The sequence below is a fragment of the Entelurus aequoreus genome, linkage group LG14 (genome assembly GCF_033978785.1).
Source record: "Entelurus aequoreus isolate RoL-2023_Sb linkage group LG14, RoL_Eaeq_v1.1, whole genome shotgun sequence".
Classification (NCBI taxonomy): domain Eukaryota; kingdom Metazoa; phylum Chordata; class Actinopteri; order Syngnathiformes; family Syngnathidae; genus Entelurus; species Entelurus aequoreus.
This window is the reverse complement of record NC_084744.1, coordinates 13,929,234-13,948,076: the sequence shown is the minus strand read 5'-3', so window position 1 is coordinate 13,948,076 and position 18,843 is coordinate 13,929,234. Positions and strand designations below refer to the sequence as shown.

Genomic DNA, 18,843 nt, shown 5'->3' with positions numbered 1-18,843 from the left:
TGATTATGTCAATATTTTTTGGCATCACAACATCTTTCGTTTAAAAAAAATGATATTATGTTTATAAACTCAGGAAATATGTCTCTGGACACATGAGGACTTTGAATATGACCAATGTATGATCCTGTAATGACTTGGTATCGGATTGATACCCAAATTTGTGTTATCATCCAAAACTAATGCAAAAGTATCAAACAACAGAAGAATAAGTGATTTTTACATTTTAACAGAAGTGTAGATAGAACATGTTAAAAGAGAAAGTAAGCAGATATTAACAGTAAATGAACAAGTAGATTAATAATTCATTTTCTACCACTTGTCCTTAATAATTTTGACAAAATAATAGAATGGAAAATGACACAATATGTTACTGCATATGTCAGCAGACTAAATTAGGAGCCTTTGCTTGCTTACTTACTAATAAAAGACAAGTTGTCTGGTACGTTCAGTATTTTATTTTATTTATATAAACTTGCAGTAAGAAACATATGTTTAACGTACCCTAAGATTTTTTTGTTCAAATAAAGCCAATAATGTAACTTATTTGTGGTCCCCTTTATTTAGAAAAGTACCAAAAAATATTTGGTACCGGTACCAAAATATTGGTATCGGTACAACACTACTTTGTAGTTGTAATTATGTTTAAGATGGCAAATACTGTGTCTACGTCTTTACCACCCCACCTAACGAGTTGACGTGGCATCTGTAAAGGTGACTTTTATGGCTGACTCTTTAGAGAGAAAGTGTTGCATTGTGCTCAACTATTAGGGATAATTGATGTTGTTTTTATCATGCATAACAGCTATGCCTGCTGGTACTCTCCGCAGTTGAGTAAACACTGCATTCCTACTGTTTTACTGGTATTTATAGCAGTTATTGGTATGTACCGTGGATTAAATTCAGTACTGTGTTATTGCCCATCGCCAATCTTGTGACGATGCGTCATTTTTATGTACGCGCTGTGTTCTGTGTGACAACAATCTGTCCACTCTCCAGACTGTACTCGATGCAGGTTGGACAAAGACACTGGGCCATGTTCATTGTTTACTAAGCTCAGCCTTGACCAATGCATCTTCCTTACTTGTCCTTCTCCAGGGACGCCATCTCATTGTTTTTGTTCTGCCACTTATTTAATCTCTTTTCCCATTTGTCCGTCGTTTTAGAACACGTCCCGGCCCCTGACCAATCCATATGACAGGCCAATAAGTCAGCGGTTAATGTTGAGTTTCGCTCTATTCTTGTTAACACACAAACACACACACTGGGACCAGACCACTTCCCTAAAGTCCTAGAGGCCATATTAAGGGAATTGCATTAGTGTCCCGGCAACAGGAGATTTATGAGGAAATCTATTTTACCATGCCTTTTATTTGCCTTTTATGATACTCTCTGTTTTGTGACCAGATTTATTTTCTGACAGTTGTGTGAGGTCGAGTGCTGTCCTACTGACTTTTGTGCACGTGTCTGCGTTTCTTCACTGCTCACTTCACAGACAACTCCTATCGCACAGTGAGTGGGTAGTGAAAAGTCGGCCCTCAGTGCTTCTGGCTGACACATTAACAGGATCAACATTTTTCTGGGACTATTGAGACTTTTTTTTTTTACTTTGTAGATTGTTTAAAATTGTATTTGTATTTATATTTTATTATTATACATTAGATTTGTTGTAATATTTTGAATGATTTTCCCACACATTTGCCTTATTTTTGCGGCATAATTTTTTTGTATTATTACTTTTTAAATATATATACATTCAAGTTCAAGTACCAATGATTGTCACACACACACGAGGTGTGCGAAATTATTCTCTGCATTTGTATATATATATATATATATATATATATATATATATAACTGTATATATATATATATATATATATATATATATATATATATATATATATATATATATATATATATATATATATATATATATATATATATATATATTTAGTTATATTACGTTAGGTCAGGAAAAAACACAGAGGCAATATCATCCCTACAAGCCTGTTTCCCAGGTTTCCCTTGACGAGCAGGGAAATAAAATCTCATGACAAAACAGGCTTGTAGGGATGATATATCTGTGTTTTTTCCTGACCTAACGTATATTGGCGACTCTATATATATATATATATTAGGGCTGTGAATCTTTGGGTGTCCCACGATTCGATTCAATATCGATTCTTGGGGTCACGATTCGACTCAATATCGATTCTTTGGGTCACGATTCGATTCAAAATCGATTTTTTTTTTTCAATTTAACACGATTCTCGATTCAAAAACGATTTTTTTTCCCGATTCAAAAGGATTCTGTATTCATTCAATACATAGGATTTCAGCAGGATCTACCCCAGTCTGCTGACATGCAAGCAGAGTAGTAGATTTTTGTAAAAAGCTTTTATAATTGTAAAGGACAATGTTTTATCAACTGATTGCAATAATGGAAATTTATTTTAACTATTAAATGAACCAAAAATATGACTTATTTTATCTTTGTGAAAATATTGGACACAGTGTGTTGTCAAGCTTATGAGATGGGCTGCAAGTGTAAGCCACTGTGACACTATTGTTCTTTTATTTATATTTTTATAAATGTCTAATGATAATGTCAATGAGGGATTTTTAATCACTGCTATGTTGAAATTGTAACTAATATTGATACTGTTGTTGACAATATTCATTTTTGTTTCACCACTTTTGGATTGTTCTGTGTCGTGTTTGTGTCTCCTCTCAATTGCTCTGTTTATTGCAGTTCTGAGTGTTGCTGGGTCGGGTTTGGTTTTGGAATTGGATTGCATTGTTATGGTATTGTTGTGTATTGTTTTGTTGGATTGATTAATTAAAAAAAATAAAAAAAATTCCTTTTTAAAAAAAAATAAATTTAAAAATTTTAAAAAATCGATTTTTGAAAGATTCTGAATCGCACAACGTGAGAATCGCGATTCGAATTCGAATCGTTTTTTTCCCACACCCTTAAAATATATATATATATATATACACATACAGTATATATATATAATGTATGTATGTATATAAATATATATAATGTATGTATGTATATATATATATAATGTATGTATATATATGATGTACTGTATATGTGTTTATATATGTATATAAGTGTGTGTATATACGTATATGTATATAAGTGTGTATAAATGTGTATATACACATAAATATGTATATATACATATATAAATATATATATATGTGTGTGTATATATATATATACATATATATATATATATATATACACATATAAAAATATATGTGTATATATGGGTATGTATTTATATATATATATTTTTTTTTTAATTACTAAAACAAATTTACCTCCTATTTTTTTTATAAAAATGTTTTTGTTTAAATATGTTTTCTTGTATTATCACCTTTTTTCCAAAATGATATGCGCGCATATTTTAACTACTTCTCGTAAAATGTTGACATTTCAGTCCAGCCTTTCTCATATGACTTTATTTTAGCAACACTATGACTCTTTTTTTTTTTTGTGCATCACAACTTTCTTGTATTACGACGACCTTTTTCAAATCTTTTTCTTGTAACCTTACAACTGTTTGTTACACCGCTGTAATTCTATTTATATTGCAACTTTTTTTTCCCTCTAATACTTGGACTTCTAGTAATATTACAACTTTTTTGTTACCATCGTGGTTTTTACCATTATAATCAATTGTCACTCTCATAACACATTTCATGTACTTTGTATTATTACAGATTTTTTTCCTGAAATTTCTCGTAACTTTTTGTTATATTTGTTTTTCTTTTTTTTTGTCATTGTATTACAACTGTTTCTTGTAATAATCCTCCGAACATACCACAAGTCTCCAGTCTTAAGACAATTTGTGATGCCCGAAAATAGCTACCCCCTAGGTCACCGTGTTGGTACTGCACTGCCTCCCATTTTAAACTTATCAAAGACTGTATTCCGCTACTTAGACTCCACTAAAAGCCCCCTTGGCTCGTGTAAAAGCAGGGTGAAGTGGGGGCTTATCCTTATGTAGGGGGGCATAGGTTTACACAGGTCCTTAGTTTTTTATGTGTGTATGTGTGTGGGGGTGGGGGTGCTGTTTGCTGGGTTAGTATTTCCATACAGAGAGGGTGAGCAAGAGTTCAGGCGCAAATCAAGCAAACGCTCATTGCATTCGCTCCCTCATAACACGAGTGAATAACGTCGACGCCCATCTGTTTTTTATATTTGATGTGTGACATCATCATGCCTGCATCCACTAAACGAGAAAAAAAACATTTCATTGGATAAAACACGCACGTATTTCGCCACGCTCCCTTTAATCTTTATTTTATAATCAATTACAACTAGACGCCTCTATTTACTTTTATATTGGATGATTATGCTTCAGATTTTTTTCCTGTTCCATCATGACCATAAAGGCACACTTGGAACCGCAAGCCCATTAAAAACATTTGGGATGAACTAGCAGAAGAATGCTGAGTCAGCAAGCTCCTCTCTCTGCTCCATCATCAGTGACCTCTGACCTCAGAAATGGGGGGTGGGAATCCCCCAAAACACTCAAAAAACTTTTCTCAGACGAATGGAAGCCATCTTAACTACAAATAACCACAAACATTTAGGCCAAATTTAAATTGATGTTCAATACAGTAATCCAGGGGTCCCCAAACCTTTTTTCCACCAGAGACTGGTTTAATGTATGCATTATTTTCACGGACCGGCTTTTCAAGTGTGGCAGATAAAAACAGCAAAAAAATTTGCATGGAAAATCAACTCACTATAACGCTGAAATAATGGGAGCCCTGGGCGTGTACTATATACCAGTGTTTCTTAACTATAGGTGTTGGGCCGCGAGCGCCCCCTAGAATCTAATATATGTGTTTTTTCATCGGTGGTCCGCATAGGCCACAGCTGTACTTACTTGTAATACACGTTTCTACCACTTGTGGCAGTAATGACAATATAAAACAGGGGTGTCCAAACTTTTTCTACTGAGGGCCGCATACGGAAAAATTAAAGCCTGCGGGGGCCATTTTGATAGTTTTCATTTTCAAATCATAACAAAATATATGGATTTTGTTTTTTTTTTACCTTTAGGGCTCTCGGGGACCATAAAGTGTCTAAGTCATTAAAATGTTAAAAACAAGTCAAATGATGTTTTTATTTTTTTTAATTTAACGCTTACAGTAAATCTCTACAGTATATCAACTTCAGGTTGATATAAAATTGTATGCCTTTTCTGTCAAGACAACTTTGTTTTTTATAATAAAACTGAAATATGCAGTATTTCCCCCACTGCCCAAAACATTCAGAAAGCAATGTTTGATGTGAAGTAATTAGAGCCTTAAAAACATCAATAATGCAAGACACCATTGATATTAATTCATTGTTATTTTTGAGTAATCACAGTGAAAAGATAAATAAAATCCCATTAAATATATTTAGGATACACTAAAAGTGATACATTTGTATTAGTTTTTTTTTAACTTTCAACACTTAAATTACGAGATCAACTTCAGATATATTTGTCAATTTTACGTTTGAACTATTATTTTGTTTGTTCTATGCTCTTTTGTCAAAGAAAACGTTGATGTTTTTGTATGGCAACCACACAATATATGCAATATTTTCCACATAAAACATTTTAAAGTGAAATATTTGAAATAATTGGAGCCTTGAATAGGTCAATAATTCATTATAACATTGATTTTTTTTTTTTTTAAGCAATGGCAAAAAATGAAAAATAAAGATAGACAAAAGGAAAAAAAAGCCGCCTGCATGGCAGCTTTGTTTTAACATTGCAACTTTTTCTAGTTAGATTTCACCTCATTCCACTTTTTGTAATGTTTATTTTTTATTTTTGCAATAGCATTTCCAGAATGTGTGGCGGGCCAGTAAACAATTAGCTGCGGGCCGCAAATGGCCCCCGGGCCGCACTTTGGACACCCCTGATATAAAACAGAGTGAAATTCATAGAGACATTTCTTAAGCGCAAAAATTATGACTAACGTGGTATTTGCATTTGCATTTTAATTTTATTGACAGTTTAGTTAAAAAACATATTTATTATTAATTTACTTTATTTATTTTAGCAGAACATAATGTATATTGTATGTAAATGTATTTTGTCTAATCAGCCTGACCTGAGCAAAGGTTTATTTGTTAAATTAATATTTTAATCTTTGTGATTAACACATGCTTTTATATCATTTTACAAAGAAGGTAACTGTAAGTAGGTCAGATATTTTATTTTATTTAATATGATCAAACTCAAGAGTAAGATTACTAATTCAGTGTTAATATTGGAGTGGGCCCCGGGTCCCTCTGTATTGAAGGTCCTGAGGTCAAACAGGTTAAGAACTGCTATATACATTGACCCTGCAGATGAAAATTAGCTTTTGGCTACAATCTGACACATTAAAATTGTATACGTTCAGTAATGTGCATTAATGTACGAAAAGAAATGGCGACTTCCTATCAGGAGTTGTAATATACATCTATAAACTAGCTTATTGATGTGTTTAGTTTGACAGGCGAAAGTTAAGTTGGAGAACATGTGTTAGTTTATAAATTAATTAATGTTTCTATGCGGCCCGCTAGCAAATGTGTCACGGACCGGTACCGGTTGGGGACCACAACGAGTAATCCACTAAGTACTTTGCAGTAGTTTAAATGAAACTTCTACTTTGGCGTCAGAAGCGGGATTTTTTTTTTGGCCATGAGGCCTTTAAAGTGGTGCCCACTTGGAAGAACCTCCCCCACCACCAACATTATAGTTAATGAACCAAGTGGTGGCTCCTTTCCATACTGAAACCAAAATACTTAAGAGATATTCAAAAAGTCAAAATGTAACAATATTGGAAAATACACCTTCCGACAGCAAAATGCACAACATCGTCAAGCTCCACCTCTGCAAGTCTCAGTCAGGATTGCTTTTTCTTCTATTGGTTTTTTCTCTTAGTTTTTGTTGTTGTTGTAGTAATGCCAAAAAGGCTCTGGGGGGGAAAGTAATGATGGCGACCATAGAACAGTCAAGCTGCAGTAATTGTGGTCTTTTGGAGACGTACCCTCAGCACAGCACTATTTTTTTTCTTTATGTCATAAAACTGCCAGCCTCTCCTTCAGAGTGTGCATGTTGCAATTCACATTTCCCTTTAATGAACCGCAACTCCCTAGTGCCAGCAGCACTCATGCTGCCCCCAGACCATGATGGTTTTACTGCTATGCTTGACTGTAGACATGTTGAAGTACATGTTCCCCCTTAATGAACCGCAGCTCTCCAGTGTCAGCAGCAGTCATGCATCTCCAGACCATGACGCTACCACCACCACCATGCTTGAATTAAGACATGTTGAAATTCACATTTACACTTAATGAATCTCCCTAGTGCCGGTAGCACTCATGCATCCCTAGACTATGACGCTACTACCCTCATGCTTGAAAACATGTTTGAATTGACATGTGTCCTCAATGAACCGCAGCTCCCTAATGCCTGCAGCACTCGTGCAGCATCAGACCATGACGCTACTACCGCTATGCTTGACTTAAGACATGTTGCATTACACGTTCCCCCTTAATGAACCGTAGCTCTCCAGTGTCAGCAGCAGTCATGCATCTCCAGACCATGACGCTACCACCACCATGCTTAAATTAAGACATGTTGAAATTCACATTTACACTTAATGAATCTCCCTAGTGCCGGTAGCACTCATGCATCCCTAGACTATGACGCTACTACCCTCATGCTTGAAAACATGTTTGAATTGACATGTCTCCTCAATGAACCGCAGCTCCCTAATGCCTGCAGCACTCGTGCAGCATCAGACCATGACGCTACTACCGCTATGCTTGACTTAAGACATGTTGCATTACACGTTCCCCCTTAATGAACCGCAGCTCTCCAGTGTCAGCAGCAGTCATGCATCTCCAGACCATGACGCTACCACCACAATGCTTGAATGAAGAAATGTCGGAATTCACATTTCCACTCAATGAATTTCTGTTCTCTAGGTCCAGCAGCACTCATGCTGGCCCATACCATGATGTTACTACCGCTATGCTTGACTGTAGACATGTTGAAGTACATGTTCCCCCTTAATGAACCGCAGCTCTCCAGTGTCAGCAGCAGTCATGCATCTCCAGACCATGACGCTACCACCACCACCATGCTTGAATTAAGACATGTTGAAATTCACATTTACACTTAATGAATCTCCCTAGTGCCGGTAGCACTCATGCATCCCTAGACTATGACGCTACTACCCTCATGCTTCAAAACATGTTTGAATTAACATGTCTCCTCAATGAACCGCAGCTCCCTAATGCCTGCAGCACTCGTGCAGCATCAGACCATGACGCTACTACCGCTATGCTTGACTTAAGACATGTTGCATTACACATTCCCCCTTAATGAACCACAGCTCTCCAGTGTCAGCAGCAGTCATGCATCTCCAGACCATGACGCTACCACCACCACCATGCTTAAATTAAGACATGTTGAAATTCACATTTACACTTAATGAATCTCCCTAGTGCCGGTAGTACTCATGCATCCCTAGACTATGACGCTACTACCCTCATGCTTGAAAACATGTTTGAATTGACATGTCTCCTCAATGAACCGCAGCTCCCTAATGCCTGCAGCACTCGTGCAGCATCAGACCATGACGCTACTACCGCTATGCTTGACTTAAGACATGTTGCATTACACATTCCCCTTTAATGAACCGTAGCTCTCCAGCGTCAGCAGCAGTCATGCATCTCCAGACCATGACGCAACCACCACAATGCTTGAATGAAGAAATGTCGGAATTCACATTTCCACTCAATGAATTTCAGTTCTCTAGGTCCAGCAGCACTCATGCTGGCCCATACCATGATGTTACTATTGCTATGCTTGACTGTAGACATGTTGAAGTACATGTTCCCCCTTAATGAACCGCAGCTCTCCAGTGTCAGCAGTCATGCATCTCCAGACCATGACGCTACCACCACCACCATGCTTAAATTAAGACATGTTGAAATTCACATTTACACTTAATGAATCTCCCTAGTGCCGGTAGCACTCATGCATCCCTAGACTATGACGCTACTACCCTCATGCTTGAAAACATGTTTGAATTGACATGTCTCCTCAATGAACCGCAGCTCCCTAATGCCTGCAGCACTCGTGCAGCATCAGACCATGACGCTACTGTCGCTATGCTTGACTTCAGACATGTTGCATTACACGTTCCCCCTTAATGAACCGCAGCTCTCCAGTGTCAGCAGCAGTCATGCATCTCCAGACCATGACGCTACCACCACTATGCTTGAATGAAGAAATGTCGGAATTCACATTTCCACTCAATGAATTTCAGTTCTCTAGGTCCAGCAGCACTCATGCTGGCCCATACCATGATGTTACTACCGCTATGCTTGACTGTAGACATGTTGAAGTACATGTTCCCCCTTAATGAACCGCAGCTCTCCAGTGTCAGCAGCAGTCATGCATCTCCAGACCATGACGCTACCACCACCACCATGCTTAAATTAAGACATGTTGAAATTCACATTTACACTTAATGAATCTCCCTTGTGCCCGTAGCACTCATGCATCCCTAGACTATGACGCTACTACCCTCATGCTTGAAAACATGTTTGAATTGACATGTCTCCTAAATGAACCGCAGCTCCCTAATGCCTGCAGCACTCGTGCAGCATCAGACCATGACGCTACTACCGCTATGCTTGACTTAAGACATGTTGCATTACACGTTCCCCCTTAATGAACCGCAGCTCTCCAGTGTCAGCAGCAGTCATGCATCTCCAGACCATGACGCTACCACCACTATGCTTGAATGAAGAAATGTCGGAATTCACATTTCCACTCAATGAATTTCAGTTCTCTAGGTCCAGCAGCACTCATGCTGGCCCATACCATGATGTTACTACCGCTATGCTTGACTGTAGACATGTTGAAGTACATGTTCCCCCTTAATGAACCGCAGCTCTCCAGTGTCAGCAGCAGTCATGCATCTCCAGACCATGACGCTACCACCACCACCATGCTTAAATTAAGAGATGTTGAAATTCACATTTACACTTAATGAATCTCCCTAGTGCCGGTAGCACTCATGCATCCCTAGACTATGACGCTACTACCCTCATGCTTGAAAACATGTTTGAATTGACATGTCTCCTCAATGAACCGCAGCTCCCTAATGCCTGCAGCACTCGTGCAGCATCAGACCATGACGCTACTGTCGCTATGCTTGACTTCAGACATGTTGCATTACACGTTCCCCCTTAATGAACCGTAGCTCTCCAGTGTCAGCAGCAGTCATGCATCTCCAGACCATGACGCTACCACCACAATGCTTGAATGAAGAAATGTCGGAATTCACATTTCCACTCAATGAATTTCTGTTCTCTAGGTCCAGCAGCACTCATGCTGGCCCATACCATGATGTTACTACCGCTATGCTTGACTGTAGACATGTTGAAGTACATGTTCTCCCTTAATGAACCGCAGCTCTCCAGTGTCAGCAGCAGTCATGCATCTCCAGACCATGACGCTACCACCACCACCATGCTTAAATTAAGACATGTTGAAATTCACATTTACACTTAATGAATCTCCCTAGTGCCGGTAGCACTCATGCATCCCTAGACTATGACGCTACTACCCTCATGCTTGAAAACATGTTTGAATTGACATGTCTCCTCAATGAACCGCAGCTCCCTAATGCCTGCAGCACTCGTGCAGCATCAGACCATGACGCTACTACCGCTATGCTTGACTTAAGACATGTTGCATTACACGTTCCCCCTTAATGAACCACAGCTCTCCAGTGTCAGCAGCAGTCATGCATCTCTAGACCATGACGCTACCACCACTACGCTTGAATGAAGAAATGTCGGAATTCACATTTCCACTCAATGAATTTCTGTTCTCTAGGTCCAGCAGCACTCATGCTGGCCCATACTATGATGTTACTATTGCTATGCTTGACTGTAGACATGTTGAAGTACATGTTCCCCCTTAATGAACCGCAGCTCTCCAGTGTCAGCAGCAGTCATGCATCTCCAGACCATGACGCTACCACCACCACCATGCTTAAATGAAGACATGTTGAAATTCACATTTACACTTAATGAATCTCCCTAGTGCCGGTAGCACTCATGCATCCCTAGACTATGACGCTACTACCCTCATGCTTAAAAACATGTTTGAATTGACTTGTGTCCTCAATGAACCGCAGCTCCCTAATGCCTGCAGCACTCGTGCAGCATCAGACCATGACGCTACTACCGCTATGCTTGACTTAAGACATGTTGCATTACACGTTTCCCCTTAGTGAACCACAGCTCTCCAGTGTCAGCAGCAGTCATGCATCTCCAGACCATGACGCTACCACCACTACGCTTGAATGAAGACATGTCGGAATTCACATTTCCACTCCATGCATCCCAGTTCTCTAGTGCCAACAGCACTCGTGCTGCCCCATACTATGATGTTACTATTGCTATGCTTGACTGTAGACATGTTGAAGTACATGTTCCCCCTTAATGAACCGCAGCTCTCCAGTGTCAGCAGCAGTCATGCATCTCCAGACCATGACGCTACCACCACCACCACCATGCTTAAATTAAGACATGCATGAATCTCCCTAGTGCCGGTAGCACTCATGCATCCCTAGACTATGACGCTACTACCCTAATGCTTGAAAACATGTTTGAATTGACATGTGTCCTCAATGAACCGCAGCTCCCTAATGCCTGCAGCACTCGTGCAGCATCAGACCATGACGCTACTACCGCTATGCTTGACTTAAGACATGTTGCATTACACGTTCCCCCTTAATGAACCACAGCTCTCCAGTGTCAGCAGCAGTCATGCATCTCTAGACCATGACGCTACCACCACAATGCTTGAATGAAGAAATGTCGGAATTCACATTTCCACTCCATGAATCCCAGCTCCTCAGTGCTGGCAGCACTCGTGCAGCCCAAGCCAATGCCGCGACCACCACCATGCTTGAAAACATGTTGGAATTCACATGACTTCTCCATTAACCGCAGCTCCTCACTGCTGACAGCACTCGTGCAGCCCATGCCAATGCCGCTACCACCACCATGCAGAATTATCTTGCTACTCACTTGTGTTGCCAGGTGTTTGGACGACAACGATCGTGTGTTGTCATTTTCACTGAATAGGAAATCCATGCTGCTATACAAGCTGTACACTGACTACTCCGAAGTATATCCAAGTTGCTTGAGTACGGTTTATTGAGGAGATATGTTGTCATTAAATTTGAGGACTTTACTCACTTTTGTACGATGTTGAGAATGTGTAAACTTGCCTGTAGAGTCAGTTTGACAGTTTGACCCTACAATCGATTTTTTTTCAATATCCTATGTCTGAGAAAATGGATTTCAAATCCAAAATAAAAGAAGTGAACTTTGTCAAGGAACAGATTGCATTGTAACCTCGAAGGGTAATTCTGGTCCTTGCCGAGTGGAAGGACTTGTAATGTCGGCTTTTTAGAAATGCTGCTGAGATATTTGCCAGCATTCCTTTTGGGTGTTGTTGCTCTAGAACAGGGGTGTCAAACGTTCAGTCCGTGGGCCGGATCAGGCCCGCGAACAGGTTTTATCCGGCCCGCGGGAAGAGTTTGCTAAGTATAAAAATGAGCCGAAATTTTTGAATGAAAAAAACTGCTGTACTACTAATAATAATAATAGATTTTATTTGTAACAGCACTTTACATTGAACAAACAATCTCAAAGTGCAACAGTGCATTTTAAAAAAAACAACGCTAGAACCACAAATAGCTGCCCCCAATGAGTAAAATAAATAGTAAAATAAAATAAAAACTAGAACAGCCTAATAGATAAAAGTAGCACACATATATCTAACAAAAGGTTTTTTTGTTTTTTTTTAAAAAGAAGGGTTTTTAAGCCTTTTTTAAAAGTATCCACAGTCTGTGGTGCCCTCAGGTTGTCAGGGAGAGCGTTCCACAGACTGGGAGTGGCGGAGCATAGTTCTGAGCTTTGTCCTCGGAGGTTGGAGGAGGTTAGCCTGTCCGGAGCGGAGGTGTCGTGTGGAGGATTTGGGGGTGAGCAGTTCTTTGAGGTAGAGGGGGGGCATTTCCATGGAGGCACTAGTGAGTTAGTAGGGAGACTTTGTAATCAATCCTGAGTGGAACAGTTCTAAATGTGTCCACTAGATGTCGCAATAGCAATTCTTTGTATCTTTGTAGATCAGGGGCGTCCAAACTTTTTCCACTGAGGGCCGCACACGGAAAAATTTAAGCATGCGGGGGCCATTTTGATAGTTTTCATTTTCAAACCATAACAAAATATAAGTTTTTTTGTTTTTTTTAACCTTTAGGGCTCCCGGGGACCATAAAGGGTCTCAGTCATTAAAACGTTAAAAATAAGTCAAATTATTATTTATTTTTTTAATTTAATGCTTACAGTAAATCTCTATATCAACTTCAGGTTGATAAAAAGTAAAAAAAAAAATAAAAAAAGTACAAAAAATGGTTTTATGCCTTTTCTGTCAAAGACAACTTTGTTTTTTATAGCAAAACTGGAAATGTGCAGTATTTGGTAATTAGAGCTCCGAAAGATCAATAATGCAGGACACCATTGATTTTAATTCTTTAATATTTTTGAGAAATCAGTGAAAATATTAATGAAATCCCATTAAATATAATTGGGATCCAAAAGTTCCCCCACTCATAAAGTGATACATTTTTATTAGTTTTTTTTTTTAACTTTCAACACTTAAGTTACGAGATCAACTTCAGATATATCTGTCGATTTTACGTATGAACTATTATTTTGTTTGTTTTTATGCTCTTTTGTCAAATAAATCTTTGATGTTTTTATATGGCGACCACACAATATATGCAATATTTTTTCCACATAAAACATTTTAAAGTGACATTTTTGAAGTCATTGGAGCCATGAATAGGTCAATAATTCATTATAACATAGATTTTTTTGTCTTTTTTTTTTTTTTTGGAGCAATGGCAAAAAAAAAAGAAAAATAAAGAAAGACAAAAGAATAAAAAACAGCCTGCATGACAGCTTTGTGTCAACATTGCAACTTTTTCTCGTTAGATTTCACCTCATTTCACTTTTTTAAATGTTTTTTTTTAATTTTTGCAATACTATCAATTTTGCAATTTTTGCAGAATGTGTGGCGGGCCTGTAAGCAATTAGTTGCGGGCCGCACTTTTGACACCCCTGTTGTAGATGATGCTACATATGTAAAAAAAAAATAAAAATAAACCACATGATGTTAGTGCTCCAGTCGAGGAAAATGAGCAAACTACATAAATGGCATACTGTAATTTGATTTTGATATTTTTTTTATCTTCATAGATTGAAAATGAACACCAATGAGTTGACTGGTGAACATTATCACATCATTTATTCAGAAAACGACAAATAAAGATAGAATACTATTAACCGTGACATGTAAGTGTAAAAATAACCCAATGACATTATGGTTTGTACATTTTCAGGATGTGCTTGTTCTATTTTTAAACAAAACAATCTGAAGTTGTCTTTATTTTTAAGTTATCGTGCCATGATTTTACCAGTCCGGCCCACTTGGGAGTACATTTTTCCTCCATGTGGTCCCCGATCTAAAATGACTTTGACAGCCCTGCTCTAGAAAGTATGTTCCCCCTTTAACGTTGGTCTGTCACAGTGGCAACACAACCATGACATGTTGTACACAAACACACTCTCTCCCAGCAGACACACAAACACTTCCTTATATCCATCCTTGTCCCTCCAGCAGGAACAGATGCTCTTTCTGCTGCTCTTTCACCCCTCCTGATCTTTCACCCTATTGTTTCTCTAAAAAAAAAAAAAAAAAAAACCTCTTCGAGTTCTTTTCACCTCTGACGTGTCTTTTCAGATACAAAGATCTAGTCGTCCCAACGCTGGCGGACAAGAAGAAGCTGTCGGCGGAGGAGACGTGTCGCGCCGTGCTGCAGCAGAGCAAACTCCAGGGATGGCAGGTGTGCGTCTTTTTCCGTCTCTCCCGTCTATAACAAAAGACCAAATAACTTAATCCCCCTAAAACCCCGCCCACGCCCCCTCGGTCTTGTTTGTGGAGGATTCCTCGGAATCTTTGACAGCACGTTCCAGCTGTCCTGCATCATCATCATTCATCTCACACACACACACACACGCACACACACACACACACACACACACACACACACACACACACATCACTACGAATCCCACCCCCTCCATCCTCCTCCTGTCTGCCAGACTGCTGTTGTGTCTGAGCCAGTGACCTTTTGGGGTCACATCAGCTGCAGCCGCACACATACTCACACACACACACACACAAACACACACACACAAACACACACATTTTTGTATTTGTTACCTTCACCAAAAAATGCCTACCTCTTTAGGACCACCCTTTCTAGATATATAAAGATTTGTATTTACAACATTAATAATATATACATACCATGCAAGTATAAAAAAGCTTGTTGTGAAACATGAGTTGGACTTTCACAAGAAAGATGTCACAATTTCACAATAAAAACTTAGAATTTTGTCAGTATTATGATAAAAGTCGTCATTTTACTCAACGCAAGTCAAAATTTTACAAGAAAAACTAAACATTTGTGCAGTATTATTAAAAAAGTTGCAATTTTACTCAATAACAGTCGCACCTTTACAAGAAAAGCTTAACATTTTGGCAATTTTATGAAAAGAGTCATAATTTTTACTTGACAAAAGTCACAATTTTATAAGAAAACTTAAAAATGTTGGCAATATTATAATAACAATAATCAGAATTTTGCTTGGAAAAAGTAATCTTTTTACTCAAAAAATGTTTTCCAAAAACAAAATAAATTGGCAATTTTGCGATAAAAGTCTGAATTTTATATGACAAATGCCACCATTTTACAATAAAAAGTACTAATTTTACATAAAAAAGTAATAATTTTACGGGAAAATATTGCAATATTACAGAAACAGAAAAAATATGAGAAATTGTTCCCAATTTTATGAGATAAAAGTCGACACATTGTGAGAAAAAGACTGCTTTTAGTTATTTTACTTTTGTTTGTAATTGGTTTTTAATCTTCATTATTTACTTCAAGTTATTACAATATGTTTATATATACATATTTATTTATTTATTTTTTTAAATAAATTTTGGCCACCGAAAAAAGCTTACCTCTTTAGGACCACCCTTTGTAGATATATAAAGTTTTGTATTTACAACATTAATAATATATACATACTATGCAAATATAAAAAAGCTTGGACTTTCACAAGAAAAAGGTCACTATTTCACAAGAATGTTGGCAGTATTATAATAAAAGTCATAATTTTACTCAACACAAGTCAAAATGTTGCAAGAAAAACTGAACATTTGTGCAATATTATGATAGAAGTTGGAATTTTACTCAATAGTAGTCACAAAGCTTAAAATTTTGGCAATTCTATGAAAAGAGTCGTAATTTTATTCGACGAAAGTCACAATTTGATAAGAAAACTTAAAAATGTTGGCAATATTATAATAACAATTATCAGAATTTTACTTGGCAAAAGTAATCATTTTACTCAAAAAATGTCACTGTTTTCCAAAAAGAAAACAAAAATTGGCAATTTTGCGATAAAAGTCAGAATTTTATATGACAAATGCCACCATTTTGCAATAAAAAGTAATAATTTTACGAGAAAATATTGCAATATTACAGAAACAGAAAGAATATGAGAAATTGTTCCCAATTTTATGAGATAAAAGTCGACACATTGTGAGAAAAAGACTGCTTTTAGTTATTTTACTTTTGTTTGTAATTGGTTTTTAATCTTCATTATTTACTTCAAGTTATTACAATATGTTTCTATATACATATTTATTTCTTTTTCTTTTTTTTTAATTAATTTTGGCCACCGAAAAATGCCTACCTCTTTAGGACCGCCCTTTCTAGATATATAAAGATTTGTATTTACAACATTAATAATATATACATACTATGCAAGTATAAAAAAGCTTGTTGTGAAACATGAGTTGGACTTTCACAAGAAAAATGTCACAATTTCACAATAAAAACTTAGAATTTTGTCAGTATTATGATAAAAGTCGTCATTTTACCTAACGCAAGTCAAAATTTTACAAGAAAAACTGAACATTTGTGCAGTATTATTACAAAAGTTGTAATTTTACTCAATAACAGTCGCACCTTTACAAGAAAAGCTGAACATTTTGGCAATTTTATGAAAAGAGTCATAATTTTTACTTGACAAAAGTCACAATTTTATAAGAAAACTTAAACATGTTGGCAATATTATAATAACAATAATCGGAATTTTGCTTGGAAAAAGTAATCTTTTTACTCAAAAAATGTTTTCCAAAAACAAAATAAATTGGCAATTTTGCGATAAAAGTCTGAATTTTATATGACAAATGCCACCATTTTTACAATAAAAAATAATAATTTTACATAAAAAAGTAATAATTTTACGAGAAAATATTGCAATATTACAGAAACAGAAAAAATATGAGAAATTGTTCCCAATTTTATGAGATAAAAGTCGACACATTGTGAGAAAAAGACTGTTTTTAGTTATTAAATTTTTGTTTGTAATTGGTTTCTAATCTTCATTATTTACTTCAAGTTATTACAAAATGTCTCTATATACATATGTATTTCTTTTGTTTTTAAATACATTTTGGCCACCGAAAAAAGCTTACCTCTTTAGGACCACCCTTTCTAGATATATAAAGATTTGTATTTACAACATTAATAATATATACATACTATGCAAATATAAAAAAGCTTGTTGTGAAACATGAGTTGGACTTTCACAAGAAAAATGTCACGATTTCACAATAAAAACTTAGAATTTTGTCAGTATTATGATAAAAGTCGTCATTTTACTCAACGCAAGTCAAAATTTTACAAGAAAAACTGAACATTTGTGCAGTATAATTACAAAAATTGTAATTTTACTCAATAACAGTCGCACCTTTACAAGAAAAGCTTAACATTTTGGCAATTTTATGAAAAGAGTCGTAATTTTTACTTGACAAAAGTCACAATTTTATAAGAAAACTTAAAAATGTTGGCAATATTATAATAACAATAATCAGAATTTTGCTTGGAAAAAGTAATCTTTTTACTCCAAAAATGTTTTCCAAAAACAAAATAAATTGGCAATTTTGCGATAAAAGTCTGAATTTTATATGACAAATGCCACCATTTTTACAATAAAAAGTAATAATTTTACATAAAAAAGTAATAATTTTACGAGAAAATATTGCAATATTACAGAAACAGAAAAAATATGAGAAATTGTTCCCAATTTTATGAGATAAAAGTCGACACATTGTGAGAAAAAGACTGCTTTTAGTTATTAAATTTTTGTTTGTAATTGGTTTCTAATCTTCATTATTTACTTCAAGTTATTACAAAATGTCTCTATATACATATGTAGTTCTTTTTTTAAAAATATATTTTGGCCACCGAAAAAAGCCTACCTCTTTAGGACCGCCCTTTCTAGATATATAAAGATTTGTATTTACAACATTAATAATATATACATACCATGCAAGTATGAAAAAGCTTGTTGTGAAACATGAGTTGGACTTTCACAAGAAAGATGTCACAATTTCACAATAAAAACTTAGAATTTTGTCAGTATTATGATAAAAGTCGTCATTTTACTCAACGCAAGTCAAAATTTTACAAGAAAAACTGAACATTTGTGCAGTATTATTACAAAAGTTGTAATTTTACTCAACAACAGTCGCACCTTTACAAGAAAAGCTTAACATTTTGGCAATTTTATGAAAAGAGTCATAATTTTTACTT

The 18,843-nt window shown here is 36.4% G+C and overlaps 1 protein-coding gene across 7 annotated transcripts in view; it reads left to right on the top strand.

Moving 5' to 3' along the window:
- myo16 (myosin XVI) overlaps positions 1–18,843 on the top strand; it is a 375,845-nt gene that overhangs the window by 292,491 nt on the left and 64,511 nt on the right. For all 7 annotated transcript variants that reach the window (XM_062069026.1, XM_062069027.1, XM_062069029.1 and 4 more), the window contains one exon: positions 14,910–15,012. In XM_062069026.1, coding sequence (XP_061925010.1) covers positions 14,910–15,012 — 103 coding nt within the window. The remainder of the gene's footprint in view (positions 1–14,909; positions 15,013–18,843) is intronic.